Source organism: Trachurus trachurus (assembly GCF_905171665.1).
Source record: "Trachurus trachurus genome assembly, chromosome: 1".
In the NCBI taxonomy this organism is placed as follows: Eukaryota; Metazoa; Chordata; class Actinopteri; order Carangiformes; family Carangidae; genus Trachurus; species Trachurus trachurus.
Genome location: NC_139891.1, coordinates 12,876,082 through 12,900,386, shown reverse-complemented (window position 1 = coordinate 12,900,386; position 24,305 = coordinate 12,876,082). Strand labels below are relative to the sequence as shown.

Here is a 24,305-nt window from a genome sequence, read left to right as displayed (position 1 = left end):
CAAAATGGAGTATGGTGATTTTATTTCAGTGAAGATTGTTCTCACGAGTGCCCTTAAACCAGCTCTCACTCTCTGCTGTGTAGGAAAACAGTTGGTGTTTGTCTTTGTTATGCTTCATGTGGTTGATATACAGCTTCAATATGTCACCAGGAGTTAATTTGGGTAGGGGGTCAATATACAACATCTAAATCAGGACGGCTGCTTTCTAATTTTCTTTTATCTCACTCTCATGGTTGGCATTACTCAGTAAAACTGTGTTGTATTTAAAACCAAGCATGTTACTGTGACACAGATGAAGAATAAAACAGCAACATGTCATCAGATGTGCATTAATTAATCAAACATGAGCAATGCGGTCTGCACAACATTGAAGCTCATTAATGGCAAAGTTCATATGGGTGCAGGTTTCCAGCAATTTAAAATCTCATTTTATATTCACTAATTTAATCAGCTCAACACAGACAGCAGCTAGCACCTCTCCATCTGTCCCCTTGCACGGTGTGTTTCATCAGTTAGACTCTCACAAAATAAGTTTATTAATTAGATTTTCACTGTGTGACACTAAATACTCATGTACTGGTGTCAAGAACTGTTTCAAACAACTGTATATTGAACTAAGTGTTTACTGAATAATCATCTTTCAGTTCCCTGTATAAATACTATAAATTGTGTAATATAAATTGATTTCACTGTGTCTTAAAGCTGAGTCACCAGACTTATTGTATTATTAATGGTTTACAACTGAATCATTAACAACAAAATCATTAGTTATTATAACTTATAAATACAAAATATTTATGATGAACTTTGTTGCTTTGTGTTGGCTGTGACTTTCCACACAGGACGTATTAATAATGTCTAGTCAATTAAAAACGTTACACTTCTTAGCTTTAACAATATTAGGCTAATTGAGCTTAATTAGAGATTATTTGATTTAAGATGAATTATGTAAGTGTTCTTATACTGTGAATCATAATCATTATTGTTGCAGAGTTATTCAATGGCATGTCAGGAGAAAAAGTTCCTCTACTGAGACATCATTCATGGCTTTAGACATTTGGGAGGGATTATAGTGAAAGATTTATTTTAAGTCTGTCAGTCAGAGATTGACTATGGTCATGCATGCTCTATCACATATGTAGATCTGGGGGTTCAATCTATTCTAATATGTTGTCTGGGATTAACTCATCAAAAAGTTAATCTTGGAAGTCACAAAGAGCTCATTCCCTTGTACATTTGTTCCACATTTATAGCACAGTGTAGGTTAGAGGATTTCTCTTCCTCACTGTGATTTTCTCTCTTTTTCTGCCCTCTTTTCTCTGTCTGCGCATTTCCCACTGCCATGAAAGCTGCGTTTTTTTCTCTGTTATCTGACACTGCATTGATTTATGGACAAACCCAGACAGAGGATGAAAGTCAAAAATAGAAGACGAGGAAAGAAAAAGACGCCTGTGAATAACTCACAGGATTAGGATTACATTGCATGCTGATCAGTTATCTACTGTGCATTCAGAGAGTGTTCAGGGAGTGTTTTCCTCCCCAACATCAATATTCATCATCATCATCCATCAATATAATAATGGAAAAACATAATCAGAATTTAATTTCTTTTTGGAAATGTATTAAAAAGGTAAAACTGAAATATCAACAGCTCAGACCGTTTGACACAGTTTAGTTCAGGTTTCTCACATTTCTCTTGATCTTTGAGGTGTTTTGACACCGTATTGAGTCCACCTCTAGAAAATTCAGTTGACTAGATGTGATTTGTCTCACAGCTGACAATACATATTAGAGCAAAAACAAGCCACGGGTGGAGGGAGCCGCCTGCCGAGCTCAGAGACAGGATTGTGTCGAGGCTTTGAAAAATATATTCTGCTGCATTGAATGTTCCCAAGAGCACAGTGGCCTCTGTAACTCTTCAATGGAAGAAATGTTGAACAATCATCTGGACTCTTCCTTGAACTGTCCTCATGGCCATACAGAGCCACCATGGTTGGACTGACGGTCACTCTGAGCTCTAGAGATCCTGAGTAGGAATAAAAGAAACCCAGAGGGCCTGAGTGTTTCTTCTACTTCTGCTGCTTAGAAGTGAGGCCAAACAGTTTGATCTAGTTTCATTTCATCAGACATGCAAATCTTGTCTGAGAGTTGCTGTTCTGCACCTGCTTGCATTTCTTTTGACTATAACCATCACTAAGGTACCACATCGATCTGAGCTGTGCAGAAGCCAGATGGATTCAGATCAGCAGCTAAAGGACACATAAACGAGTGTCTTTCCAAATCTGTCCAATAAGATGAATTAACCACATTTGAACTTGAATCAAAGTGTAGAAACATGGGAAAGACGTTAATGAGCCAAATGACAATAATCATAACAAAAATGTAAACACTTAACTCAGTGTAATATTCAAGTTCTTGATTTTTAAATAAAGTTGCACAAACACTGTCATTGGCTGCAAGCTTTTGTGGGATTTTCTTTTTTTTCTTTTTTTTTCTTTTTTAGCAAAAGGCTACAACATAACAAAATGTAGAAAGACTAGAGAGACTGCACTGTATCTGCCCTGAAACACCATAGGATGAGAGAGTGTGACCACTACTGCGCTGTGTAATCTTGCCCAGTGTATGTAGATTACACTGATGATAAATATGAAAAATAAAACATAAGATAATAACGTCAACATGGGGCAGCTCAAGATTATATCCAAACAAATCATGGCAAATGGGGATTTTGTGTGTGTTCATTGCTGATGTGTCCTCATCCATATGTGCGTCCGACTCTGTATACACATATTTATTATATAACATCTCTTCATGCATATGGGTCAGAGGCAGCTGATCAGCATAATGATGGTGACAGCAGGAAAACACGAAGAGGATTTAAATCAGAGGAGGGTACCGGGATAGAGAGGAATTCTGCAGGACATGGAGGGAGGTGTTGCTGTTGTGATCGTGGCCTTTGCTGTGGCTGTGTGTACGACAGTGAGAGAAGCCGTTTGTACGACCATTTACTTCAAAACATGTTACAAGTGGGAAACTGATCTGTGAGAGCTGAGTGTCAAATGTGTTGTGTTATGTGGAATCCATAATACATCTGTTCTGTATGTTTCATTGGGCAAAACCAGCAAAACTCCCAGGAAACTCTGATCATCTTTGCTGTTATTAAGTTTCTTTCCACCCTGTGGTTCAGGTAGGGGCACTGGGGATTTTTAGCAGTAGTGATAAACTACTGGATTATTTGCAGACACACTCATGACCAAATGATCACTTTGTTTTGTTGAAAACAAATCTTCGGTTCGTCATAGTTGGAGGGCAAAACTACATCTTAACATTCATCACACTTTCCAAACAAATTTGATAACAACATATAACTGCGCAATGATTATTGGCAAATGGGCTCTATGCACAGCTCCACCACTTCCTGAATGTAAGGCAGGTCCTTCATTTCCTGTCTTACATTATTGGACACCCTGATTAATCCAGGTGTGTCTGAGTAGTCACAATGGTCGGACACACCTGGATTAATCAGTTTGTCCAATAATGTAAGACAGGAAATGAAGGACCTGCCTTAAATTCAAGAAGTGGTGAAGCTGTGCATAGAGCCCATTATTACACTACTACTATCATAACAATTGCACCTCTTTTAAATCTTAAAATTCAGTTCAGTGTATGTATGTTTCTTTCTTTTTTCCTTTTTTTTCTCTCACTCTCACCTATTTATTTTAGTTGATTATGTATTCACTTTTACTGACATGCAGGTGTACTGTACATAACTGATGGCTCCAAGTTCAGGGTTGGGGGGAGGGAGGGAAGTTGTTTAAAGACTAGAAAGATGTAACAAAATATTTTTTGGACGAATGATGTACAGTACCAAGTCAAAAAATCAATAAAGATAGGCCCTACGTGTAAAAAAAAAAAAATGAAGAGGTTCAGCTAATCTCTCTTGAATAAATTATTATTTACTCCCCATTGCAAGTTGTGTAATTATGTTGATATTCTTAGCCTGTGTATCTGTGTGTGGTGTGGACTTGTGCCTTCAACTCACCAGTGATAACCAGAGTGTGCGGGACACCGGCCTCGTTGAGCATCCGTTGGATGTGGTTGTTGTAGAGGGTGAGCGCCTGTCCTTTCCCGCTCTGTGGATTCACCAGCAGCATCATGTGACACGGCCGTGACAACTCGTCCATCAACACGCCTGTGACAGAAAAGACAAAGATGAGATGAGAGGACAAAGGTACCTAAATGTTGTCTGAGTTACTCTATGAGCTCTTGAACGAGTCTTATTTCTGAACAACCACTCAAATCTCAGCAGGAACAACAGGAAGAAATGAAAATGCAGCGTGGGATATGACTATTGCACCAGATGATTGTTCCGTTTTGGAAACTTTCAATCCTCAAACTTCAATATTGTTTTGACATGATTTTGGATTCATTCATAGAAACCAAAAATATGAACCAATGATTAATTTTCTTTTTTATCTTGACTTTTGTACAGTCCTGCAATGCAGTGCTTCCCCTGTGTCACGGGGACGTTCAGTTTCAAACTGTGAGGAAAAAAATGTTTAAGGCATAGTTGGCAAAAGTTTTTTCTTGTGAATTACTGTCCCAAGGTGACCAAAAAACAAAAAACAAAAACGCACAACATGAGATGAGTCCAGATGAATGAAGGTAGTCTACCAAGTGTGTACCCTTGGTTGCACAAGAGGAACTGATTAACAACAGAGAATGAACGTGTCTCTCTGCGCTGTGCATGACAGAGCCGCTCCGTCACAATCTTTGCCTTTTGCTTGATTCCCAGCCCAAGTTACAGAAACCAGTTCTCATTTACATTATGTAAGAAATAAATCAGAAAACACAGCTTGGTTTTCTAAAACACTTTGGGAGTAGGTTGATGATGGACACTGAGGACTGAGCTGCAGCGCTGAACATTTCTACAGACGAGGTGGGGGAATCTGTGACCTGGGATATATCATGATGGACAGACACATTGGACTCACAGGCTTTGGCAAGGCTCCTGTAAAGGAGGAGGGAGGGATTATTGGTTCTGAAAAAGAAATAAACCACTGCGGTCCAACACAGGGACACACAAGGGGCACATGAGGTTATGATGATGCTGTACTGCAATGTAAACCCATGCATTTAGGTTTTAGAGGGAATGCAGCTTAGATTGTAGATTTAGGTGTTCTGCACATGTGTGAATTATTTATTGGGAGGGATCTGCATGTCACAGTTTGCTCTCTGATTGCGTAATCATTTGAACCTGTTCATGAAAACAAGTTGTTGTTTTTTGTATTTAGTGCATAGTTGATGTGTTGAATGTATTTAAGTTTTCAATCATATCTTGCACACTCATCATCATATCATATTTGCTGCTGCAAGAATCCACATGCACTTTCATGTGGTGTAAAATAATGCACACATGTAACGCACATAGAATTGACAGGAGATTTGTGGGTTCACACAAAAAACAGAGCTCAGTGGGCTCTAAACTTAACTTGCATCTAAAATGGACGAGAACAGAAGCAGCAGGGCTGATGCTAACTAGTGTTCAAAATATGTTAGGGATCAAACAGATTTCATAGGGTTTAAATGAGGTTATAGAGATCTTACAAACTAAGATCATCTGTCTTTTAAAACCACTCTAGGAGGCACAGCATGGGGCTGGAGAAGAGAGGAAGTGGTTTTGGCCTTATCTCCCACAGCATCTGTAAAGGATTAATCTATCGCTTCAAGTGTACGAAGTCCAAAATATTAAATAATTTGATATTTAACGATATTTGACGAATGGGAGGTTTTCTAAACAGACATCGATATAGTAAGAGGATGACGATCACAATGTGCTCCAGAGGAGGAGAAAGGTAAAGGGAAAATGACTCCATGTCAGACTCCTGGAGGAGCAAAGAACTTATTAGTCTTCTCTTATCCCCCTTTCCTCTAATAGAATGATTTTCTAGAAGTTCAGCTGGGAAACAAGTAAAACCAAAGAGGACAGAAGTGTGACAAGAAGCCGTCAGCTGTATTAGACACACTGCAGCTGAGGGACGATTTCACAGGTAGGTACACAAAGTCCTCTCTGTTGTAGAAACGACATGCTCCACCAAACACATTTTTTTCACACCTTGTCACAACACACACACACACACACACACACACACACACACATATATACAGGGTACATAAACACACACGTGCACATGCAAAACAAAACAAACTACGACCCCATAAGCAAAAATCCTGCAGTGATATTCCTCTTGGAGACTGATCTCATTTTGTGTTGCAGTCTGCTGGATCTTTTCAGAGATCAAAACGTTGCGCGGGTAGAGGAGGGAGGCGAACCATCCAAACAAGTCTGACAGCTGCTAAATGAGTAACGACGGGCAGGGAGAACTGACGTACAGACGCTCCTGGGATAAGAATTTCTAACTGGTTCAAAATCTAATTGTCAGGTTTCCTTTTAATTCACTCTGGTTGAGGTGATGCTGCTGGAATGAAGTGAGTCAGGTCAGAAATATGTTCACACGCATCAATGAACCTCAAACTCCTTTCATGTGTGTGACCTGAGGAAACCTCCTCCTCAGTCTTGCAGGTGTTAAGCCTGTTTAAGTGTAGGTGTAATGAATTACACTGAGATATGTAGCAACCTTATTCTTTTTTCCTCTTATTAAGTTTCTTTACATTCTTTAAAAGGTGAAGTTTGGAGAAAATAATCACACAACCAGCAGATTTGACTCGACACAGTTACTCAACTTTCTTTTATCACTTTGTATCAATTCTTTCGATCACTTTCTGTTTCAGGGTGACAGGAGCTCCTAATCTCTGGGGGAAGTTGGAAAAGGAACTAAATGGGTGTGGTCTGACATGACATCATGTTGTTCACATCAGTGTCCAATAAAAACACAGACACGACCATGTGGGTGTGTGGCTTATCTCATGGTGCTGCATATATATATATATATATATATATATATATATACACACACACACACTGTCGGTCATTTATACTCATTTTGTAAACAGTTTGGTCTTGAGAAAATGCTGAAGATCTGAGAATGAAACATTAATAAATCTCTGTACAAGTGCACAATAGTGGATGGGACAGAGCCAACAGTTTTTGATCCAGTGCACCTCTAAGGTCTCCGGTCACTTGAAAAGTTCAATAGTTTTGCTTCCAGAAATTGCAGAAATTAAGTACTAAATTAAAAAGAGCAATGGTAGGCTCCCCAATGTGCATAATGTATACTTTTTACATTGCATAAATAGAGCTTCACATTTCCTTGTATATGACTCAGACAGGTTTATAGAGTTGCAGCCACTTTCCAAGGAGTCATCTCAAAACCATAACGACTGTGCTCCCGAGGGAAAGCCAGCGAGGACCCCTCATGAATCAACTGGCATGACGGCTGGCACCGAGGGCCCTGACCTTGCTGTTGCTGTCTCCGTGTGCCCCCACCACCCACACAACAGACCGACATTGTCTAATTTCAACTCCATGCCATTTCCTGTGTGCCACCCCTCCCCTTCTCAAAACATTCCAGAGGGCACTATCTTTCATCCCTCGTCTCTCGCCTCTCCGCGCTCTGGGTTTCCTCCTCTATCATTAGCTCGGCTGCAGCAGCGTCATGGCACTGAGCCAAACTATGACACATGTCTAATTAGGGACACTAAAAATCAACAGGAACAAAGATAAAGCTCCTGTTACAATTCTCTCCGATCTCCATGCACACATCTCCCAGCATGCTGCTATATTTTCCAATTTTATTTATTTTCTGATAGTCAAGTTGCTGATGATGAACATATAAGGTCACGGACACTTCAGTCTGGTGACAACACTCTGTTTCTGGTTGGTTACGTTATCAGTGTGTTAATTGAACCAAAGATTATGACAAACAAGGATGACAGAGAGACAAACAGCATGATTACCTAGACAAAACAATTCTGGAAAAAACGTCAATGAAGGTCTTGGATTGAGTGATAAAGCTGATGACACTGCTGGAGATTAGATCACTGAATCACCATCCTCACCTAGTACATCAGCCGAGGCACATCAACACAAAACAACAGCAAAGCTACAGCAACAAAGCTCTGCCCCTCATTGCAACCACTTCCACTTGATCCGTGACAGCGAGACGTCTCATCTGTTCGCTTCAAACCAAAAGCAGGGGACCGTCCCAGATCTCAATGGAATAATTACTACTGAGGTACTCGACGTAGGAAATGACAACTTAAATGAAAGGGAGAAACCCAAGAGCAGGAAAAAACACATTTTTCAGCTTAGAATAGCTTATTATGAATGACAAAAAAAACAACAGAGGTATAAAAACACAAATAAATGCAAAAATGAAAACATTTTAGTGATTCATTATCTTTTGGTTAGGTAATTATCTTTTAATTTCTATTTCTGTGACCATGTAGGCGGACCGTCCTCAGTCTAAAAACAGATTGGTTGTACCAGTGTGGTGGATTGTGTAGATCTGCTGTTACTGCCTTGACTGGTTCACAGGTGCTTTGTCTGCAACCAATCTCAGAGTTGCTCCTGGACGAATCGGCACTCTCGACACTCTTGTAGTCACATCTACTGTCTATTAAATCTTTTTACTTTGACTTTTTTTTATTTCTGCATTCATTAATTTGTGCAGACTTATGTGCAACCTATGTATTTATTCACTTTGTTCAACTTAATCCTTGATCAAGTTGAATAAAGACACTGTATTCTTTGGCATTCTATTCTATTTATTTACTCTAACTTGTTCCCTATGTATTTATTGTGTGTACTGTGCCAATATGCAAGCTGCTGAAGCCAATTGCCCCTGGTGGGATTAATAAAGTTGTCTGAGTCTGACTTTTGAGAGTAGTCAACCTTCTTAGCTTTCTATGACGATTTGCCAGTACATTCAACGAGAATGAGAGCTTTTATAAACAGGCAGAGATGAAGGTTTAATTATGAACTTCTATTTACACAAAAAATATTTTTTATTAATTGAGGTCAATACCTCTTAGGTTTTACAAGAGTAAAATGCAGTCACTCTTATCCCTCCATGACCTTACATGGTGCCCCCTTCTATCTACAGCACAATCACCGCTTGACGACTCACGCTGACTCATTGTGATGACCTGTGTGTACGTCAGTCTGTCACACTGGTGTCTGGCTCCACTTCCTTAAAATCTGCCTCTTTTCACCAGTAAACATGACAAAGCATTAATCACGATCAAGCGATAAACGTAAACGAGGGTGAAATGTCGATGACTAGACAATAATCCTGACATGAGAACACTCAGTGATGTTTAAGGAGAAACACAGAGGTCAAAGGTCACACTATGTACATAACAGTGGGCAGGACTACTTGCACAATCTTGGAAAACAGATTTGTCATTTTGCCAACATTGCTCAAATGCAGCACCATGACGCGTCTTCCTTCACACTCACATTCAACTAGGAAGACGCACTGTAGATGGATGTTTCAACATAGAAACAGCAGAAACCTACTGCTTCTTACTGCCATTGAAAACAGGTTGTTTTGCTGTTTCATCACTGAGGAGGGGGAGACAGTGAGAACCAAACCAGAATACCTGTTTGTAATGAGTCAGAAATCACATATGGTCACAGCTGGCACCTGTGAACGGATGTGTGCAGCGTACAGGGTTTGGCACTGTTTGTGGCACATTCATGGCACCTTGTGGTTTCGTGCTGTTTGCTTCCTTGAGTCTGTACAGGACACGGGCACAAGACTGAAATTTCATCCTTCTCGAATGAAACTTAATTCTTTTTATTATTTTTTATTAACAAATCATGGTGACAGAAGTCTAACCTAACCACCAACAGGTCTGAGTCCCACTATTTCTGCAGTGGTGGTGTGGGCTCTAAGCCTTGACAAACACCCATTAGGAGAGAATCCAGTTTCCACATTAAAGGGATTAAATGGATTAACATGTATTTGACCTGGTACTCATACTCTCCCTGTCTCATGTAATATGACAGATAAATTCAATCACCATCTACTGAATGTTAGTTTTTGTCACAGCCCAGCTGACGGCAAAAGCTGCATACTCTCTGGCATGCCATGGTTGTGCCTCATGTAGTCTGATGCATTGCACCAAACAAAACTAGGATATCATCACAAAACAAGACATCTTAACTCAGATCAGTGGCTAAAGCTGAGAACTGATGTCTGAGTGAAATAAAATGTGTAAACTTAGAGACTGAAACCACAAAGTCTGTTTAAATACTGCAGGATACAACTTAAACTACTGGGTGTTTTTCTTCATTCGTCATCTTTTATCTTTAAGCTTCTGCATCCAGCCAGCTGTGCTGATTTCCTGAAAATGTCTCTTCAAGCAGATATGTGATTGTCATTTGGTAGCAGCACAATGCTTTGCCTCTAAACCGAGCTCTGAGAGCATACTGTAGTTAACCACATACCAGCTGTAACCTCACGACAGCAATTTAGAGATACAGCACAAAGTCTGGGGTGTATCCGTCATGATTAGAGGTTCCCTTCAGGATGATCTTAAGCTCTAATGTCATGTCATTCAAAGTAACATGCTTTATTTGGAGCATCACAAGGCTCGGATCCAAATCCAAATTTGAATCAACGTGCATTAGACTGGATGTAAACACAAATTTTTATCATGTTTGAATGTTGTTAGTTTGATTAAACATGCACAAATTCTTGTAAGTCTATGCACACGTAGCTTGTAGTTTTAGGTAAAATTCGGGATGACAGGCTGCTCATGTATATTTTTCTATACTCAGAGACCATTTACAGTACAAAGTATGAAAAACAATGACATAAAAAAAGTCTTGGGGCGGTGCGTGGCGCAGTGGTTAAAGCAGCTGCCCCATGTAGAGGCTACAATCCTCAACGCAGGCGTCCCTGGTTCGAATCCCACGTCGGGCAGACCTTTCCTGCATGTCATTCCCCCTTTCCTGTCTATCTACAGTATACTGTGTATCGAATAAAGGCAAAAAAGCCAAAAAAATTTACATAAAAAAAAAAAAAGTCAGATTAAGTGAGCTTGAGAAATGTTTCTCTCACTGCTTTTTTTCTTGTTTTGTTCTTATTGTTTTGTTTTATTTTCAGAGAACAACAATTTAGTTTCTCATCTGATCATAAGTCATGTATCTCTGTTTTGCCAGTTTCCACATGTGTCAAAAAACACTGAAATCTCTGAAAGGACCATCTATCAATTAAGGCGTTAAGTTTTGTTTTTATTAGGGAGCGATGGTCTAACCACAGATTTTACCTCTAAAGAAACCTTGCCTCCTCTCACAGCTCCTCGCTGCAGTAACATTCACGGTGCAGCGAGGTGATAACTCTTGTCCGTAATGTTGTCTGTAAATCAAAGAGTGGAAGCTGCTCGAGCACAGCAGCAAATTTTTTGCTGAGCCAGAACCACAAAGGGTGTGGAAGGGGGGGAGGAGAAGGAGGTGCTAGTGGTTAGCCTGCTGTGGATCTATATAAAGAAAGGTAGAGTTTACAACATTGAGGTTTTTATTAAAATCTTCCTGTGCTGTCTGTCATGGAGCTGTCGCTACAGTATCCTCAGCTTTGTGCTTGAGATGGGAGAGGATCTAACCACCGCCTGTCACTCTGTGCAACGATGTGCGTACGGGTATTTTGGGCTGCAGGGTCAGATTAGGGAGGGGAGGTTGAGCTGCTGCATGAAAACAAACTCCAAAGCAAAAACTTTCCAAAAGTGCGCCACTTAACATTTCCACTAATGCAAGGTTTGCTGTACGTTTTCTTTTAAGCAGAACTGGAACTTTATTCTTCATTAACATCACCTCAGATGGCATTAGGTTTGACTATATGTTTATCCTGCAGCTATTAGTCGCTTCTTAACAAAAAAAATAGAGGAAAACATGGATTTCCTGCAAACTCTGGAGAAAACGTTTATACAGTCATATACATTAAAAAATGCAATAACTGCAGGCGTATGGAGGAAATGGACTTCCCACCATAAAAAAAACCACAACCACATGTTCTTCTACCAGGCAAAGACTGACTTTCTCTGAGCTGAACCAGCTGCACTGTAGGCTGAATGGTCAATTTGTGGTTGTTGTTGTTGTCGGCGTGTCACAGAATGACTTTCGAGGCCGTTTCTGAGAATAGCAAAGTGGGTGAGTCCTTTTGTGCTATAATGTACCTCCTCCAGTTTGAGATGGACATACTGTGTTCCAACAAACAGGATCTGAAAAACACCAATAGTGTATTACTTGAACTGTATTTTTGAAAAACTTCTATGGCATCCTCCATCGTTTGTATTTTTGTTCTCGGTAAGACAGACAGGGCCGGACACTGTCAGCACAGACATGGAGCTGCTGGGAGCCCCCGGAGGAAGAGAGAGCTCCTGAGTATGTCTCGACAGCACATCACGCTCCATCACAGCGCATGTCCAATAAGGAGGAGTCCTCAGGGACACGGCTGCAGCTACACACACATCTTTACAGTAGTATTCCAGACAAAAATATGTATGGGGCTGCGAGTGTGAAATGTCACATTCCCTTTTTCATTTACTTCTATAGCAGCCTAACCCATCATTATGAACAAACAGGAAGTTTCATCATCATTCTCATCTGCTTAAAATCAGGATGATGAAATCACATGGGCGTGATCCTTTATGGGAACAGTTGCAGCCATTAAGCCAAACTCCTGTTTATCACTGTCACACAACCGCAGGCAGGTTTATAAGTCAGAGTACATGTACTGGATTTTAGCGCTCTTATATCCATGAAACTGGGTATAAGAGCTGAAAACAGTTTCTAGGACTTGAATTCCACAGGTCACCCTTTGTTATAATAACAGCATCTCAACCACCAGCTAACAATTTCACCAGGACCTCATCCAACCTGAGCTCCCGGATCCTCTGCAGCAAATTCCAGAGACGCACAGACCGACACTTTGCTGCGTGCGCTTTGTCATGAAACTTAGCAGCATAAGTTTAATTTAGGATGATGATCTCAATTCTGCTTCGATTCACTACACTCTCGTTTTCTCACCTCATCCCTCGTAATCAGATCACTTAAAGCAGAAGTGAGTGATCCGGTCGTTTTCGCTAATGCTGCGTTCCAGGCAGGCTTTTGAAATCGTAAATTACAGCTTCAAGTCACAACTTACGACTTTGTAGCGTTCCAGGCAACCCACTCGTGTTTTTCCGACCTGTTTTACCGGTGAAAGTCACTATAACGGCCACTCGTAACTTCCGATCGGTGAACTCGTACCAGATTGAACTGGTACCACTTCACGGTCGGAAAAATACGAGTTTCCTTGAACGCACCATAACAGTCCTCGTCGCTACGTCACCACATTCACGGCGTTCCTTGGCTGCACACACAGCCCTGCATGCCGTTCTCTCTCCTCATTGGATAAAAACTGTAGGATACGATAAATGTTTTCTCTTCGGCTCAGAGCAGAGCAGAGGGACTGAGAGACCCGTGTTTCAGACCAAACACTCTATGTAAGTGATTGCTGTCGGAAGATATAACTATTTAAGACTTATATTAACACAAATATATCACTCACTTCTGCTTTAAGGTGTTCACCAATCAAATCTCACCACAATCTCAAACAGCCAATCAAGGTATTCTGGTCGTATTTTCCTCTGCTATTGAAGTGTTGCACTTTTTCATATCAGTGAGGTCAAGCTTCAAAATATCACAATTGCTAAAGACGTCTCGTGGGGTGAAGTTTGAAGATTCTATTTTGTCGAGGACAGTGACAGTGAGAAACTGGTAAAAATTAAAAACCAAATTGACCCAAATATTTAAAGCCCCTGTACGGAGCTTTTAACTGGATATGCAAAAGTCTGTGGTTTCTGCTGATGTGTCTCTGTTACCTACAACAGCAAATGAGCCCATCAGTGTGAAGATACGCTATTTCTAAGTAGTCTACTTTGGAAGGCATGGTTGGGTCGGACTACTGACGAAACGATACGAATAGATACATTACGCTGCTAAAAAAAAAAAAAAAAAGTTCTTTCGGACGTTTCCAAAACAAATCTACACGCGCCGACCAGACAAACGTCTTCAGGACAGTGGGAAATGCAGTCTTCATTCCGCCACTTTCGTCCACAGGGGCCACCAAAATCAACACTAAATGAAAAGTCTGTACAGGGGCTTTAACATTTTCACTCATGGTCACTCAGTCTCAGTGGTGTGGCAAAACTGAATAAAAAAACGTATTGGTCAAAACTTACTGATATATTGATGTAATGCATGGATATAAAAACATGTGAACAGGGGCTCTAGATCTGTAAAAGAGATGATCACATAATTCAACTGATATTTTTTTGCTTCCACTTTTTAAATGTGTGTGTAACATACAGTAGCTCCCGATCATCGTCCCAGTTTCAACTCTGTCTAGGCCAGAGATAATGTCTTAGTAATAGCACTGACTGTGAGAGGAGCCTGGATTTTGCTGCCAAAAGGAGCCTGTCCCCCTGAGGACGCTGCATAAGGTGCTTTGTTTCTGACTTACCATCACTGCCGTTTCCATGGTTTCACATTTTTAATAACAGCCTTATTCAGTTCTAGTGCTTTGGCACGGGACATGATCCAGAAACTATTTACAACAAATATTAAACTCACGGTGTCACTGCAGGACAACCTCAAACAGCCACATCTTGGTTGAGTTACAGAGGATAAGAATCTCTGTTTGGTCTACACTTACAGTGCAATTACATAATAATGATAATCAAGGTCCCACAGGAAAGTAATTTAGAAGGAAGCTAACAGCTGTAGCTGAATCTCCATCATGTGCTGGATAATGGAGGATGAGAAAACTACAAACACAATCCCATGCTGAGATGATGAAAAGTCTGACCGTGCTCTGACTGCGAAAACAAACTTATGAAATGGAACAAGTGGCACCTGCTATGTCTCCACACACTAAACACCCTGAACTGAGGACGACTGATAACAACACTACCGCCTTCCAGGGACTACCCCCCACCTGTCCCCACCTTAAACACAAACACAACTTTGACTACAGTGAGTGACAGAGAAAACAGAAAAGTCAGGAATATCTGTCCTTCACCCACTCACGATATGAAATAAACTGATAAAGACCTTGTGTCATCAATCTGTGACTCATTTCTCTGTCCTACAGATAATGGAGATACAAGTCAGGACCATGGTGCCACAAAATGATTAGTCATGCTCGATGCAAACTCATCAACCGATGACCTGGTCTCTAAATATAGTGACCTCCTCTCAGGTACCTGAATCCATACAGATCACACAGTCCGTCCTTCTGCCATATCACTCCATCGTCAGGAAACCTGCTAAACTATGCACACACCTACCCTTGAGAGATCATCAAGCCAAAAGGAAGCTCTAAACTGGGCCACTGCCATTATTGCCAGAAGGTTAAAGGGACAACGAGGAGTTTTGGAAAGGGAAGTGTTTTCATACTACATTTACCATGAGCCTCCGCGCGCACGGTGAAATTCTTGGACCGGCGCAAGATGGACGTCTTGCCGAGAATGTTTTCATTCATCAACAATGAAAGTCGGAGGTTCGAAGACGATCACATACCGTCGTAGTTCCGACCATAAATGGCGATTCGGCGGCGTTATTCCCATGACTCGCCGGGCAGCGTCCACGAAACCCAAAGTAAGGAAACGCTGGGCGAGCCGACCAGCGTTTCGGCCACTAATTAAAATAATAAAATAACTATAGAGACAAAACGATATATTTATTGAAAATGGAGCCATTAACAAGTGTGGGTAGCGTAGATTCATCCACATTAACATGAGACTTTTTTATAACCAAATAGAAACTCCTCGTTGTCCCTTTAAAGATAATAAATAATCTAATTTATCTCTCACTGTCTATACAATACTTAAACAAGTTTAACAATTTCCAGTAGCTGACACTAGAAAGCTCTGCTGTGAATCAGGAGGGGTGATGCCGAATAGTCGGCAATTCGTTAAAGTGGATTCAACTGATTCTGTCTGATTCGACTGCCAATCTCACTGTCGAATCGACGCAAAAAAGACCGTAACATTGTGCCTATCTGGGGGTGCTCACTGCTGCTGAACATCTGATTTTACAAAGGATTTCTTAAAATAAAATATATAAAATAAATATAAATATAAACTATTTGATACAAACATCCAAGAGGAGGTCCAGGAACACTGAGAGGGTCAGAGGGAGAGAGAAGTTTCTGGGTCGGGAGGGAACCACCTATGTCTCTCTCTGCCTGTTTCACTTCAGGTAATTTCCCTTCAATAGAGGGAAAATTGAATTTGGGCCTCAGGTTTTATTTAGGCTACAAGATTAAACTGAGCGACATGTTCTCTGTCTATCGATTGTGGAGCACCTGTATCCACGCACATGCACATACACCCATAGATATATATAAGAACTAGATGACTCACCCCCAGCTGTTTCCCAAAGACACGGCGTAGCCAGTACGGCGGCCATCTTGGAACGGGCAACTCTCTCCCTCAGAGCATTAAGCCTATGGTGCATGTTCTGCTATAATGACCACAACTTACTCAGTTTTTGTCCGATTTCAAAACGGTTTGATTTTTATGAACGTTTATGCAGTTATGATGCAGCATATTTAGAATCACGGATAATTTTAATAATATATATTTTTTTGTAAAAGTAACATTTTAGTGACATTATGCAAATAGTTAAAGTAATAGCTACATATTGATTTATTTTTCACAGAGTTATGAATCGTTTTTTTAGTGCAGATGACTGGATCACATCTACTGCACTGTTCTGCAGCCAGAGTCAGAGCAAGTTGCCCGTCCTCATATGGCCGACTGTGAGCTACGCCTGCGTGTAGTCAGATCCACCCCCTTGCATACACCTACTACACACAATAAACAGCGCTGTCCATGGTGCTGTGACACTCGACCCCTGAACCAGCTACGAGCACTGATGCACATGTGACACCCACACAACGATGGGACTTACAAGTTTTGATGAGATCATGAATCAATGATGGATAAACAACATGATTTGACGATTAGTCGACTAAAGGCAATCAGCTTCGACTACGAAAATTCTTAGCCTGGGACTTTTTTTTTTTTTTCAAAGGAGGTTAAATCGAAAGCAACTGGATTTAGTTATTTGTCTAGGAAGACGTTTCACCTCTCATCCAAGAGGCTTCATCAGTTCATGTACGCATCTGACCAGGCTGGGACTGGTCCAACTATCTGGTGTGGAGACTCACTATTTAACCTCTTGTATTCTTTGAGGCTAGATGGTTGAGTCTCCTGGGAAGGGATGAAAGGGCAGCATTGTAAATTGGAGATAGGTGGTGTCTGAGAGGTTAAATAGTGAGTCTCCACACCAGATAGTTGGACCAGTCCCAGCCTGGTCAGATGCGTACCGTATATGAACTGATGAAGCCTCTTGGATGAGACAAATAGACAAATAACTAAATCCAGTTGCTTTCGCCTGGGACACGGCGAGTATTTAGCGCAACATCTCCCCTCTGTTTTCCAGCTTCATCCTCAGTTAATGATCAGTGTGTAACTGACGTATGGGAAAAGGTTCAATCTGCGTTTAGACTAAAACAGCACAGAGATGTACCTACCAAAATACTAATAATCTACTTCTATCTACCTGTATAGTCTAATCTACTCCTGGTACTCCTGTATTTATCCTGTAGTGGCTTTTGGAACAACAGTTTTCTGCTTGTTTGTAACCATTCTTCTTCTATCTTATTTAATATGATTTTAGTAGTTATTTAACATATTTTATTCCTCCAGGCATCCTGCGGTGATATCCTTGAACTTTGGGTAATTCCCTCAAGCAAAGTTTGCAGAAATGCTGACATATGGACTTACCAGGAATGTGCCACAAATTCTGAGTCTGTGGGTGGACAAGGGGACTGGGCCTAATATCATCCACAATTCAACAACATGGCCTCAACTTCCACTGCTATGCTGACGACACACAACCATTTATTCACACCAAACCCAATGACATTTTGACACCATCCAGACTGTTTAAACCATTACGATTATCCAATGCCTCAGATGCCTCACCTGTTGCAGAGACTCTCACCCATGTCTTCATTACCTGCCAAATTTGACCACTGCAATGCTACTTTTCTTGGCGTTTCCACTCAGGGGTTAAAAGGACTTGTCTTGAAATCTGCTGCAGGAGCTCTGTCACTCCTGGAAGCTCATCACCCTCCACCCCTCAGCACTTCACTGGCTCCCAGATGTATCCTGCATTCATTTTAAAGTACTTCTCATTTACAAATCTCTCTGTGGCTCAGCACTTCCCTTCCTTTCCAGTCTTCTTCATCCCTTTTAACCTACTCAGTCGCTACATTCCTCTGATAACCATCTACTCTTTACTCTCCAGGCTCAGCACTTTGGGTGACAGGGCCTTTAGTGCAGCTGTCCATAACCACTGGACTGTTCTCCCTCGAGATCACAACACATTGTATTTATTCATTTATTCATTGCTGCTGCTTCTCTTCTTGTTTAATGTTCTAAATGTTTGATTTGTATTTGTGACCTTGGGCGCTTTTATTATTTTTAAAAAAGAAAACATATTATCATTACTATTTAGATAAAAATTAAAAAACACTGTAGGTTGTAAAACACACTTCCAGCTTGCTGTATTTAAAATATGCAGCAAGACTGCCATGGAGCCAGAACTGTCATAGAAGAGAGATGGAGCACGGACCAGTCTCTCCTCCAAGAATCTGCCATTTACACCGTGTCTGGTGGGAAATAGGAGCCCTGCTTGGAAAAAAAAAAAAACTCAACTTCAGCCCAGTGTACCAATAAAAGCCAATCAGCATGATTTCACTCAATTAGGCCAAACCCAATTTTACTTAGTGTCCACTGCCTAAAAGCAAACAGCAGCAACGAGTGCTGTGGTGACTGAGAAAACCTTGGTTTGAAATAATTGTGGCTTCGGTACAATATAACTTACAATTCAAATAGACACAACAATAGAGGGGATTGGATTGTGCTTAATAGTTTATATTATGTGTTTTATAAGACCCTGGGGCTCCTAAAATCAACTCAGGCTAACACATGTTAGAGAATGATTTTAGAAAAGGGGCCTGGTTGGGGTGGTGTTTAGCTCAGTTGGTAGAGCAGCCGCCCCATGTGTTGAGGCTACAGTCCTCACTGCAGGCGGCCCTGGTTCGAATCTCGCATCGAGTGGCCCTTCCTGAATGTCCTTCCCCCCTCTGGGCTGGTCATTCAAATTCATAGTGGTACTGATACTGCTCATACTGGTGCTGAATTCATTAACCTATTAGACAGCCACAAATTTACTCAAAATGTCACAGTGGATACTCATCTGAATGGTAATATCATAGGCTATGAAAATGTCACTGCACTTGACCCAGATACACTTTGTAACAAAGTGAAACACTAATCCGATGGTTTAGATAACCACAAGTCATTGATTCTCATTATCAGGTAACGGCTTCAACATACAGTCACTGGGAAGTGGCAGCCAACCAAGTGCTCAAGCCAGATGACAACCTAGAGAGTGACTGATTTAATCAGTACTTGCAACTCTCACCTCATCACTCAAGATAATGATATGTCCACAGCTGCATTGAATCCATTCATTGACAGCCTCAGATCAATACTGTTTAGGAAATACTTGACCATGTATCTGAATTGTCAATTGTAATTATCAGAGGAGGGATGAAATGTATGTGGAACCTGAATGAGAGCTGTGACACATAAGGCAGATCAGGCAGATAACGGACCTGCAGGGTTGAAGTGTAACCTCCGGTCATTTTATGTCTTCAGTTTCACATGAGCACACCTAAAACAGCAGAGCCAGAACAGACAGCTAATGACAAAACACAAACCATTTTCACATCATTGAAGATAAAAAAAAAATAGCCCAATAACTCAGGAATAAAGCATGTACAGGGTTGATGAAAACTGCTACAGTAAAATGTTTTCATGCTTTGCGCTAGCAAACCATGAGGCCAACTGACAGCCTGTCTGATAGAGCCACAACAGATGCTTGGATAAATTATCATTATCATGCAAACTAGAACTGATGCTATCAACAGAGAAGCAGAGAAGCTTTTATCTTACAGCTTGACATTGTTATGTTATCTATTAGATAATGCGCCAACATGGCCGACACCTGTTTCTGGCAACCAAATATTCAAGGAACGATTAGGAGGATGGTATTGGTCTATATACATTTAGGAATATTTCTTTAGGAATAAGGGTTTTCATTCAGGCACTGTTTAGACCTGGACACTGTTGTCACTCAGCAGGCCTCAACCTGTCAGAGGTAAATGGATCTGGAGAAAATTGAGGCTCTCTGAATAATTCTGTGAGTAAATGACACACCAACCAGTATTGATGGGGAGGTCAGATAGGCAGCACTGACCTCATTTAGACTAATGGTTTGGGATGCAGAGCCCCTGAACATGATTTAGTATGGTTCCCAAGGCCTCTGGCATAATGAGTAACTTACTGAAGACTGCTTTTTAGACAGAAATCATGCTGCCACATTCCAGAGATACCACAGACCTCTGCAGCATGAATGTGATATTTCGGCAGCCACGCCTACAGTATATGTATTTTTGCCCAGCATTTCCAGAGTCCAAGAATTAATGTGCTAACCTTACGTCACACACAACCGTGATATGCTAGCTGAAGTTAGCCTATGGGACTAGAATATTTATTGTTACTTGGCAACACTCTCAAGGATTTATTAAACATCAAGAAAATCATAATTATCTTGATTTTAACTCATAACTATGAGTCTGAGAGCAGTTTGTCAGTTTAAAACTGAATCTGTGCACCGTGATCTGGGATGAATATTGTTACTGACCAAGGAGCAGGAGCAGACTTCTCTAAATATTGGAGGGGTGAGCAGGCCTTATGTTGGATCAAAATTGCCGTGGTCTAAGCCCAGTTTTAATGAAGATTGCCTCAGCTCCTGTTTCCAATGTTCCTCTTTGCATTCCTATGAGGATTAAATTTAAAAAAAAAAGATGTGGATGCAAAAAAGACTCCAGATACAGCAGGTTTTCCAAAGCAAAAAAGTTGGTTTCAGTCTGAGTAGCTGGACGGAGGTAGAGGTGCACTACATTCCTGACTACAGAACAGGTGAAGCCACGGAGACACCTGTGTTCTTGTGGAAAACTTATTTGTTCATTGTCTCAGGTTAAGCTCCAGGCAGCTGAATCACAATATGTTTCAAAGCAGATAATACCGTCTAGGGTTACCAAATGTCTGCTGTTTCTTCTTCTGACAATGACAGGGTGGATAGAATCACAGCATATTTTGTCTTGTTAAAAATAATTTTGTGCAAATGAGGAAATGCTATCTGGGTCACAGTGTACCAGTGAAACCATTGCTGTGTGGGGGAGAAAGTTTGTGTCAGGCGAAGAATTGCGTTTTGGTTTTTTCATTCAGCCAGGACAGCTTGGTGAGGACGACAAATAATGAGATTTCTTATCTTTAGAAATCTCCAGTTACAGGACATTTCCCAGTGGAGTGGTTGTACCCCTTAGCATTACATGAACTCAATAGCGGTAATACTGTCCCATGTTTCTCAGGTGTCTTGTATGCTAACACGGTTTATTTCCAGACTGGAGTTACTGAAATGTGACTCTCCACACCACGTCAGTCCTATTGTTTTATTCATATAGGCAGCGTGTGAAAAGATAAAATATCCTATGACAAAGCAGAGCTGATAAGAGACAAGGATACAGCTCTATACAGCACATACCTCTTGATGTGATATGAACTCTGGGAAGCAGGAATATTACCTCAGGTTTATCATGCATCTGTGTTCACTGTACAGGTATTTAGTCCATCCTTGTTTAAATCAGGATGTTACTGATTTACACACCCCAGCTGAAACTTCACCTTTATGATTTCATCCAGAAACTATGCACATCTGGCTCGATGATTAATATTTTTTTCCTTACTCACACTGATAAGTTTTGTAAATATTTGAAGAAATGCTTTCAGTTTGCAGCAAATCGTCCTCTTGCCATCATCATGAATGTTGGAAAAAGAAGTAGGCTACTGTCATTTATATAAAATAACTGAATGGACTGGACCAAAAATGCACCTTTTTCATCTTTAAAGCCGCTCTTGGTAAACTTCCTGTTTACTTTAGTTAAATTCTTTCTCCTTTTTCTCACAGCTAGTAGGCCAGATCATCTAGAAGGATTATCCCTCATGTCCTCAGAATCTGCTGAGAACCTGCTGTAATGCAGTGTCTTGTTATCCACCCTGGAGTTAGGATAAACTTCATCTGGAAACACTGCCTTGATATCCATCACTCTAACATTACATTCAAAAATAAGATTCCTTATGGTAGCTGAGTTTAATCTATTTAATGCCTCTGAGATCTCAGATATTGCAAATTAATGATGAATGTTCTTATTAATAAGTGACACCCTTGGTAAAAGAGATACTATATCTCAAGAGACCTCCTGGTTAAATAAGGGATAAATAAAAAATGTGACTGGATATCAGACCTGCCCACCTGTTTTATTTATTTCGGTAGTATATCAGTAGGGGTAGGTAATGTAACAGTAAGCCTCCAGCAAAGGCACAGTCGATACTGTGAGAAGAAACTAGTTCTGCACAGAGAAAAGCAAGGGGTAATATTAGTTATTTAAATAGTAATGAGGTAAAATTAACTTCAGGAAAACTTGACAAGAAAATATCACCATCCCAACCATTATGGTTTCAATTATTAAATGATGTAGGCTAGGAACGGTTGACAGGTGTTTAAATCACCTGACTAAGGCAAACTAAATGTTATAGTATCAAATGACTAAGTAATGACCTTAAACTCACTTGTCTTTTTCATTACGAGTAGACCTGCAAATAGCAATGAGATGGCAGAAACATGAAATGCTCAATGTGACTTGTTGTGTATCCCCCCTTTCCCTGCATGAGTCCAATCATGTTTACATCTAAACACCCGTTGGCACCTGTAGTTTGAGTAGCTACAGTGTATAGGTTACTTTGTAGGGCCTAATACAGTTACTGTAGGCTATGTACTTATTCAGATTAAGGGGGGATGCCAGGTCATTTCCTCAAGTCAGTATAGGCTATGAAACTGCAACTGAAATGTACTGAAAATAAGTTCACCCACAGATAATTGACAACGATTTTGATGGGCTTATTAGTTTTAAAACACATTATACACTGGAGTAGCTAATAGGCTTAAAAGACCAACTGAATATCTGAGTTTGGGGTTAGTTGCAAACCAATTCGAAACTTTAATTTTCTGGTGATCAGCACTGAACAGAGAGTTGAGAAAACAGCTCGGTTTAGCAGCATTTTCCCAATGAAATTGGGCTGATCTTAACTCATATTTGTTTCTTTTTCACGTTCACACTGAACAGATGTGAACAGATGTGATAGCACGTGCTCCATCGTGCCATGATCTGTGTCCAGGAAACAGTTGTGTCATCATCATCATCATCATCATCACTGTGAAAACTTAAAGGCTGTTCTCTCACTGAACTCAACATGGATCACACCTGTGTTTGTTCAAGGACAGTAAACTTTGCATCCCGTTGCTAACGAACACTCACCGTCTCTTAGATACGGTTGCCGACCAGCGCGCTCTCGGACAGCGCGAGCCCACTTCTCCGCCTCCTCCAGGTTGGCGCGCGGGTCCTGCAGCGCGCCGAGTCGGAAGCAGTGCTCCGCTCTCTGCCGCGACACCCCGGAGCTCATCCACCGGCGCTTCAGCGGGTAGAAGTAGACCGATAAGTACGCCGCCGGGTCCGCGGTGTCATCCTCCCGGTAGTACGCCCGGCAGCCGACACAGTCCCGCAGGCTGAGCACCACCTTGCTCCGCCCGACAGGTGCGGACGTGAGCCTCTGGATAACGAGCTCCCTTTCGGTCAGGCTCACGGCGCACCTCACTTTGCGGTTACCAGTGAACGTGAACTCCCCGTATAGTGTAACCGGGCTGTTGCCGGTGTTACTGTCCGGTTCTGCTCTCCTCTGATCCATCCTGAGCGGGAGCCGGATTGGAGAGACCGGGACGCAGCCACACTCTCACATCGCTGCCCGCCTCAATGATGCGAGTAAAGTGGAGAGGGTGAGACTGCGACTGACACTCTGCTGCTCGGACCGGTGTCAGAAGACACGAAATGTAACACACCACATCCGGTGACGTTTCAAAATAAGAGCCACAAGACCCGCGCATTAGTTACTCCGAGCTGACACTAGGTTTGTATTTTACGTGACTCAATGTATTTTTTGTCACGTGTATGCAGGGTTAGGCATTTAATTAATGGCACAACCCATCCTACTAATTCGTCTGTATTCTGGCATAGCCTATAATCAGCCTGTGTCACACA

General features: G+C 41.2%; 1 protein-coding gene across 1 annotated transcript in view; it reads right to left on the bottom strand.

Moving 5' to 3' along the window:
* The window catches only part of LOC310988296 (sphingosine kinase 1-like), a gene marked incomplete at both ends in the record, with an annotated part of 39,980 nt that extends 16,025 nt beyond the window's left edge, over positions 1-23,955 (bottom strand). The window contains 2 exons of the mRNA XM_083974841.1: positions 4,043-4,192; positions 23,529-23,955. Of these exons, the coding sequence (XP_083830967.1) occupies positions 4,043-4,192; positions 23,529-23,955 (577 nt within the window). The remainder of the gene's footprint in view (positions 1-4,042; positions 4,193-23,528) is intronic.
* Between the last annotated feature and the right edge of the window lie 350 nt (positions 23,956-24,305).